General features: G+C 40.3%; 1 protein-coding gene across 1 annotated transcript in view; it reads right to left on the bottom strand.

Annotated features, from left to right (window-relative positions):
* Nucleotides 1–5: 5 nt before the first annotated feature.
* The window catches only part of LOC132124783 (mucin-5B-like), a 17,963-nt gene continuing 8,834 nt past the window's right edge, over nucleotides 6–9,134 (bottom strand). The window contains exons 9-13 of the mRNA XM_059535935.1: nucleotides 1,273–1,398; nucleotides 935–1,052; nucleotides 706–844; nucleotides 485–592; nucleotides 6–223 (exon numbers count right to left, since the gene is read on the bottom strand). Coding sequence (XP_059391918.1) covers nucleotides 80–223; nucleotides 485–592; nucleotides 706–844; nucleotides 935–1,052; nucleotides 1,273–1,398 — 635 coding nt within the window. The 3' untranslated portion in view covers nucleotides 6–79. The remainder of the gene's footprint in view (nucleotides 224–484; nucleotides 593–705; nucleotides 845–934; nucleotides 1,053–1,272; nucleotides 1,399–9,134) is intronic.

Genomic DNA, 9,134 nt, shown 5'->3' with positions numbered 1-9,134 from the left:
TTTGTTAATGCTAATATACTTACAGGATATCTACATTTATAGAAGAAAGAAAAACCCTTGCATCTTTGGAAAAATGCATTTAATTGTGTTTAATTTTATTTAATTTTATTTTTAACATGCTTATAATAGAGCAATCCGTTTTTGACAACCCACCTGTGGAGTCAGGAAGCTGATATAGTCTGTTTCCATTCAGTGTCACAAAACCATTGTAGGAAAAATGAATCTGTTTTATAAGAAAAACAACATAGTAAAAAAAAAAACAAAGAAAAACAGTATTTTTTATAAATGCATCGATGGATTTTGCTAAATTTTCTGAGTATAAAATTAAAATGTATGCCATAGGTAAAGTGCACTACGCTGAAAGTAAAACCATTTGGAACATAAGACACATTTGCTGGTGCTCTTAGAAAATAATAATTTTGGTTATTTTAGAATTTGAATGATGAAAACATGGATCAATAGGAAAATTAAACCCAGTGCTTACAGTGGTCCCTGAAATGACAAGGGTAACTGAATTTAAACATGTGTCTGATCGGCCCCAATCACACTTGGCCAAATTTCCCACAACTGCAATGCCACTGTTATTAGAGTGCTGGAATTAAAAAAAAATAAAGATTATAAGATCCTCCAAATTATATAGTTCATATTATATTCAAGGACATGGAAATCTTTATAAAGTGGGGATAATCTGCTGAACTTGCAGACCTTAGTGAGGATGTAGTCACAGTTGCCACTGAAGGTGAAGGTCTTTCCATCATAGGTGGTGATGTGAGACCCTCCAACAACAGAGCAGATTCCGGGACATTCCAGGTTTGTACAAGTCCAGCGTCCAGCAGTGCAGTTACTGACATAATACAGAAGTAGTATTAGCATTGGGAAATATGTAAGTGGTATTAAAATTAATTTGAATTATTTAATATGTAAAAATTATTACCATTTTTTGCAAGCTAGTGTGTAAGACTCTCCTGATCGATATACTTTGTTATCATGCTCACAAGGGCACTGGTTCACAGGAACACAGCCACTCTTACCAACGTCATCCTCAACCGTACCTTTACAACAGTAAGGCAAAACGGTGTGCCATTTTTATTGTGAACATAATAAAATAAACTGTTCTGATATTAAGCTCTGCTTGCAGCTAATATAAAACTTGAAGCATAATAAGCATATTTTTGCAAGGAGAAGCTTCATTTGAAAATAGACCCATGTAGTGGAAACACTTAATCTAGTTGCAGAAAAGCTTGCTTTATCATTTTGTAAATCTTTTCTCACCATTAGGGCAGAAACAGCCATCCACACAGTGTTCTTTACACAGTAAATTTGCATCTGGACCTAAGCAGGTGCTCTTGCACGGACTCCCACACTCCATGTATTGCAGGTTCAGAGGACACTTCTTTGCTGCTCCACAGAACAAATGAAATAGTATCAAAATATATAATCTTAGCTGCTTTGCAACATAGAATGTATCTCTCTATTGTTTATTTTTGTTTATCCACCTTTTTTCTGAACGCGGAAGTCTCAAACTGGAACAATGCTTAACATTTTTACAGTCTGTGGAGTTAGTCAAATTAATGTATTTTTAAAGCCGATAATATTGACGTTAAAAAGCACATGGCACCATTATTTTATCACTTTACAGTGTCACAATGATTGTCTTTTTGCAGTAACCTGTCATAGTTTAATAAGTGTTTAGATGACATGAAGCACTCTAAGGTTAGTTAGGTTAGACTAGTTAAGGTTAGTCAGTTAATGACACCATTTTGTCATAGTAATGTGATTGTGTGTGAATTCAACAAGTTGTGGATGAGAAGGTGGAAACTTTGTTTTAGTTAAGTTAGGTGTATGGACATTATTTTCCCCATTTACCATTTTCGCTCTTTCTTTTCCTGTTTGTTATCGGCAGAAATAGTTTTTGTGTAAAAGACGGGACATTTCTCATACATTAGCTAGCTAGTTTACTCACGAGCCTGCAGCGGACAAAACCTTGCTTGAACCCTGGACCAAAGATCACCTGAGATTATTTTCGTCTTTTCCTTTTTTACTCTTAAGTTTTTTATGAGGAGTGTAAGTAAATGTCACTCATGCAGCTGAAACGATTGCAGCAGAGGAGAGACGATGGTGCAGCTAAAATGGGTGAGTGCAAATGAGTGCAATAATGTAACGACCATGTTCAGAAAACATGGTTGTTATTTGAAAGAGTAGTTTAAATTAATTAACGGTATAAATACAAAAACAGATGAATATAATTTTGTTCTATCTAGTTTCAGAGCCCTCTTAATGACAATCTTGTTTTCGAAGGAAGAAGAGACGCTTTGGAAGTGTAAGTATGGCCTTCATAACTGTTAAAAGAGACAGCTAACGTTATATTAACATTCACAAACCAGTCTTAGACTAAAATGCATGTTCAAGCTGTCTTAACTGAAAATATTTTCTACTGGCACATCTTAAAATATGTCAGTGCCATTGACATGTCTCAAGATGCACAACAGTAATGTTCTTAAGGCAATTTTATAGAAATTATTTAAATATTCTGATTTAACCAAGGCCTAGTCCTGGCTTAAGCTAAGCCCTGTCTGTGAAACCCTGTCTCTGTTCAAACATGGAAGTTATACAAGAACGAAACAATGTCGTTGTTCACATCAGGCATGTACATACATTTAAATTACTTTATGCACTAAAATGTACACTTATGACACCTCACAGCAGAACTCCAGATCAGCAGTATGTCATGTGGGTTAACTGAGACCTGTTCTGAGGAGGATAACTTTATTGACAGGCACACTGCACAATTAAATGTAAACCTTTAGGTCAGATGCCCTTATAAAGACTGTAACTTTAATGTTTGCTCTTCACAGAAAGGTTATCAACGAAAAGCCTGACATCACCCAAAGGCCAGCTCTTTTTACAGTAAACTAGGTACGTATAAGTGCATTCATGTATTTGCCATAATAACAAGTTCTCTTTAATCATCTCGTGTTCGAGATCCACCTATGGGAAGGGCATCCATACCTGACCTCTGCAGAAGCATTTAATTGCACCAAGTCTGGCTAGACCGACAGAAGCGTGCAGCTTATGCCAGGTAAGGCATATAACGGCTGCAGCGCTGCTATTCCCTAGTCGCTTCTCGTGATTTCTGCACTGACACAGTTCGGTTGGATTACGCTGCTCACTTTCATGTCTTCAGGAGGACATATCGCCTGATCAGCCTCCGCCAGATTTGACAGTCGTTTTTTCAGCCTTCTGCTGTGTTCTGCATTCAGAGCCCCCCCATGCTCTCGCCATTTTCACCTGCTCCTCCTTCGACGGCTGCTCGCCACAGATTTTTCTGAGTTCTCTGGTATGTCGCGGTCTAAACCTGCCGCTTCTCCGAGGAACAGCCTATCACGGGCGTTAAGGACCTTCACCTTCACCTGACTCATGTTCTGGGCTTTTTTAACAGAGGCGTGGATCTTCTATCAAAGGGAAACCCAATCTACAGAGATTGTTGCCTTCACCCGCAGATAATGGATATGTTATGGATGAGATTCAGACAGGCAACCGTAGATCTATTCGCCTAACGAAAACTACCATTGTCCTATGTTCTTCTCACTAAAGGACGTGGACGTACCCCACGGGGTAGATGCACTGGCCCACCCGTGGCCCAGAGTGCAGCTGTATGCTTTTTCTCCCCTCTGCCTGATAATTCCCACACTGGCCAGGGTGAGAGAGCAGGGCCTCTCTCTTATTATGATAGCACCCAGGTGGCCCAAAGCACCATGGCTGGTGGAGATAATCCCTCTGTTATATGCCAAGCCGTGGCACCTTCCCCCCAGCACGGACCTAGCGAATGGGGTGATTTAACACCCTCACCCGGAGAGGGTGGGTCTTTGGGACTGGCCCATGAGAGGACGAACCTAAGCGCACTGGGGCTTTCGCCGCATGTCCTCGCAGCATCCTCTAATCTGCAGATTTATGAAGAGTGCCCGTCACTCCTTGCCAGTCGTCAAGAGAACTGTTCCTGAGTGGGACCACTCCATGGTGCTGGAGGCTCAGTCTCAATATCCTTTTGAGCCTCTGGGAAGTATTTCCCTAAAACTACTGCCTTTCAAGACAGCTTTGCTCTTGGCCTTGGTATCAGCTAAAAGTGTCAGTGAGCTACATGCACTTTCGGTTCATCCCTCGAGCACTAAATTCTCTCTTATTGGAGATATGGTTTCCCTTAAGCCTAATCCGGCCTTCATGCCGAAGTGCTTCCCTGCGTTCACTTCAGAGGTGTTGGAGCTGTCCGCTTTTCACCCTCCACCTTTTTCCTCCCCGGAGGATGAGAGGCTAATTGCTCTGCGTCCTGTCCATGCTTTACAGACATATATGACCAGGACCAGTGCTGTCCGGAATAGCGACCAGCTCTTTATTTCATGGGCACCCCCTCATGGAGGGCATCCAATTTCTAAGCAACGCCTCTCACATTGGCTTGTGAATGCTATAGCTTTGGCTTATGAATCAAAGGGAGTGCAGCAACATGGGTTCATCAAAGCTCAATCCATGAGGGGCATCGGCAACTCTTGGGCTTTGTTTAGGGGAGTGTCACTGCAGGACATCTGCTCCGCTGCCAGTTGGGCTTCTCCTCATACCTTTGTGCGTTATTAGCAGCTGGATGTCACCAGTATCTCGGTAGCACATTCGGTTTTAGGGGTGGGGTCTTCTTAGCCCTTCCCTGCAACCCTGTTGGAAGTGACGAATAAGGAGTGAATGGGCCGGCTGGCCATGCACATTCCTGTCACCAAGCATGCATTTCCATTCCTTTTCTGGGTGTATTTGTATGCACATTGGTGTTGTTGGAGTTATTATCATGTGTGTGATGCATACATGTTTCATGTGTGTGCATCAGTATTGCAGGTTCATGAGTATAGGACATGTCAGGCACCGCCTCCCTGGGGCGACTGTCCTTCTCTGGCTTTCAGAACCTCACTGTAAGTGTATAGGGCAATCGGGGAGCTGTCCATGTCTCTCCCATAGGTGGATCTCAAGCACAAGATGATGAAAGAGAACAATAGGTTACTGTCGTAACCCCAGTTCTCTGAAACATCAAGTGGAGAGATCCACCAGCTTTGCCCCGCTTGCCGCATGGGAAGCGAATATACTTACTGGGGAATAGCAGCGCTGCAGCTGTTATATGCCCCTAAGTAAGGGGGCGGGGCCTATCCTGTCATTGGCTGCGAGCTTCTGTCTGCCTAGCCAGACTTGGTGCAATTGGATGCTTCTGCAGAGGTCAGGTACGGATGCCCTTCCCATAGGTGGATCTCTACGCATGATGTTTCAGAGAACCAGGGTTATGACAGTAACCTATTGTTTCCAATTTGGAAAAATAATTTCTGTCCTTGAAGAACTGTAATCTGGGAATTTTCTGAGAGCTTCTACTTGTATCATGTGACTGTACCTGACTGCTGCAGATAATGATAGTGTTGCCATAGAAATACACCAAGGACATGAACCGCTCTAAGTAGAACATGGTGTGAACGCAGCATATGATCTTGAGTATTTGACAACAGCATTATCTAACTGGCTTGATAATGTCTCTATCGATCTGTTTCTTCCTCTGTTAGGATGCAGCTGAGAAGACAGACTCCAGTAAGTATCGTCAGTGTTGATCAAGCAAGTCCACATCTATGCACTTTATATTTTATTCAGCAGGTAATGCTCAACCTCTGAAAAGGTGAGTTAGCACTAGGGCTGCACGATATCGGGAAAAAATTACATTGCGATATTTTATTTTTCTGCGATATATATTGCGATATGAAATCTAATCAATTTTTTTCTTAAAAACAAAAATGGGGTGAGCACACTTACACTCTCATTTTAATTGATTTAAACATCGACACCATCGTGTCAATTGATTAATATGCGCGAGAGCGAGAGAGCAAGACAGCCCCCGTGTTGTTTGAAGACTTGAGCGTGCGGCCGAGGCTTGCTCTCTCTCTCGCTCTCTCTCGCTCTCTCTCGCTCTCGCGCACGCGCATTCTCTCTCTCTCTCTCTCTCTCGCGCGCCCGTTCTCTCTCTCTCACGCTCTCTCTCTCTCTCGCGCGCACGCGCGCGTGCGCTCTCTCTGGCCCATACAGTTAATGAATAACGGATCAACTACGACAGCCTACATCGCACATCCTGCGATGTGACTATCGTGGATTCGTACATCGCGATATCGATGCTTAAACGACACATCGTGCAGCCCTAGTTAGCACCTACAATTCAGTACTGCCAATATTGTGAACTCAATAGTGGAATAAAACCATATAGTTTTGATGCCGTTTGTTGTGATTCTGAGATAAACTGTTTTATGTTATTTTAATTTCATGTTTTATGGGGAAATGTTTTCAGATTAAAAAATCATGTTTTGTTGTGTTTTTAAATGAACATTTGGAATTTAATTAAAATAAAACAGAAAATTGCATGAATGTTCCTTTATTTGTTCACTTTTTTCTAGTTTAACAAATAGGAAAAATAAAATAACTGATATAGATTTAACTTGGAAATTACACTGAAATTACATTCATTCATCCAATTAAAAAAATAATAATAATTAGGGTAATGAATCATATCTATTTTTTTTTTTACTTGAACCAGTGAAAAATAAATAACTTGCCCTAAACAATATTTTCTATGTCAATGGAAACTATAAACATACATTTCTTAAATGAGAATTTTTGTTTTGAATAAGCCTATTTTTGTTGTTGTTGTTGTTGTTTAGATAAAAAATAGAATTTAAATTAATTGACTGTCTTCAACAAGAAAAATATACTTTGTGCCAGGTTTTATTAAATAGTTTTCATAGACATAGAAAATATTGCTTAGGGCAAATTACAACCCGAATTCCGGAAAAGTTGGGACGATTTTTAAATTTTAATAAAATGAAAACTAAAGGAATTTCAAATCACATGAGCCAATATTTTATTCACAATAGAACATAGATAACGTAGCAAATGTTTAAACTGAGAAATTTTACACTTTTATCCACTTAATTAGCTCATTTAAAATTTAATGCCTGCTACAGGTCTCAAAAAAGTTGGCACCAAATGGCTAAAAAAGCAAGCAGTTTTGAAAAGATTCAGCTGGGAGAACATCTAGTGATTAATTAAGTTAATTTGTCTGTAACATGATTAGCTATAAAAGCTTTGTCTTAGAGAAGCAGAGTCTCTCAGAAGTAAAGATGGGCAGAGGCTCTCCAATCTGTGAAAGACTGCGTAAAAAAATTGTGGAAAACTTTAAAAACAATGTTCCTCAACTTCAAATTGCAAAGGCTTAGCAAATCTCATCATCTACAGTGCATAACATCATCAAAAGATTCAGAGAAACTGGAGAAATCTCTGTGCGTAAGGGACAAGGCCGGAGACCTTTATTGGATGCCCGTGGTCTTCAGGCTCTCAGACGACACTGCATCACTCATCGGCATGATTGTGTCAATGACATTACTAAATGGGCCCAGGAATACTTTCAGAAACCACTGTCGGTAAACACAATCCGCCGTGCCATCAGCAGATGCCAACTAAAGCTCTATCATGCAAAAAGGAATTCATATGTGAACATGGTCCAGAAGCGCCGTCGTGTCCTGTGGGCCAAGGCTCATTTAAAATGGACTATTTCAAAGTGGATTAGTGTTTTATGGTCAGACGAGTCCAAATTTGACATTCTTGTTGGAAATCACGGACGCCGTGTCCTCCGGGCTAAAGAGGAGGGAGACCTTCCAGCATGTTATCAGCGTTCAGTTCAAAAGCCAGCATCTCTGATGGTATGGGGGTGCATAAGTGCATACGGTATGGGCAGCTTGCATGTTTTGGAAGGCTCTGTGAATGCTGAAAGGTATATAAAGGTTTTAGAGCAACATATGCTTCCCTCCAAACAACGTCTATTTCAGGGAAGGCCTTGTTTATTTCAGCAGGACAATGCAAAACCACATACTGCAGCTATAACAACAGCATGGCTTCGTCCTAGAAGAGTCCGGGTGCTAACCTGGCCTGCCTGCAGTCCGGATCTTTCACCTATAGAGAACATTTGGTGCATCATTAAACGAAAAATACGTCAAAGACGACCACGAACTCTTCAGCAGCTGGAAATCTATATAAGGCAAGAATGGGACCAAATTCCAACAGCAAAACTCCAGCAACTCATAGCCTCAATGCCCAGACGTCTTCAAACCGTTTTGAAAAGAAAAGGAGATGCTACACCATGGTAAACATGCCCCGTCCCAACTATTTTGAGACCTGTAGCAGAAATCAAAATTGAAATGAGCTCATTTTTTGCATAAAATTGTAAACTTTCTCAGTTTAAACATTTGCTATGTTATCTATGTTCTATTGTGAATAAAATATTGGCTCATGTGATTTGAAAGTCTTTTAGTTTTCATTTTATTAAAATTTAAAAAACGTCCCAACTTTTCCGGAATTCGGGTTGTATTTATTTTTCATTGGCTCAAATTATCATACCTATTTTTTTTCATTGGATGAATTAAACATAAGGTGCGTTCGACTTTGTGCAGCGCTGGACAAACCGATTGCAATCTGACTTGAAACAGTGCATGCCGGTTAGAATTTTTTTCAGATTTGAGACTGCACTGACGCCATGTGACTGTCACATGTGGGATCAAAATACTGCGAGAGATGACTATCATCTTATGTTTTGAGGGAAGAGGAATATTTTGGTTGTGTAGTCTGTTTTCCTATTTATTTTTTATTTTAGCTTATTGTATTTTTATTTATTTTTTCTACTCTGTCTTTTTTGTTTTGTAATTGTTTGGTCATCCTTGAAACCCTGGCTCTTTTACTTGGCATATGTTCTGTCATACTTGTATTTTTGAATGAATGATTAATAAAAAAAAATAAAAAAATGAAAAAAAAGTACTGCGAGAGAGTTTCGAGAGCAGCCGGCTGACTCAGCTGCCGCAGTTTCTCCAGAGCGACTGCAGGAGCGCTGATGGCGACACAGCGGTTTCACGATTGGCCAGATTCACCACATGACAACAATCACGTGTCTTTCGGTTAATTCAACCTTTTCAGTTCCAATAATGGCCACAAATCTTTGTTTTTAGACCAGTAAAAGCTTTTTTAGTGTAGTCGCACTGTTGTATTGAGTCACGTTTATCATCTAACTGATAAATATATACCCC

The sequence above is a fragment of the Carassius carassius genome, chromosome 43 (assembly GCF_963082965.1).
Source record: "Carassius carassius chromosome 43, fCarCar2.1, whole genome shotgun sequence".
NCBI lineage: Eukaryota > Metazoa > Chordata > Actinopteri > Cypriniformes > Cyprinidae > Carassius > Carassius carassius.
Note: the sequence above shows the minus strand (reverse complement) of the source record. Positions and strands in the feature narration are given on the sequence as shown.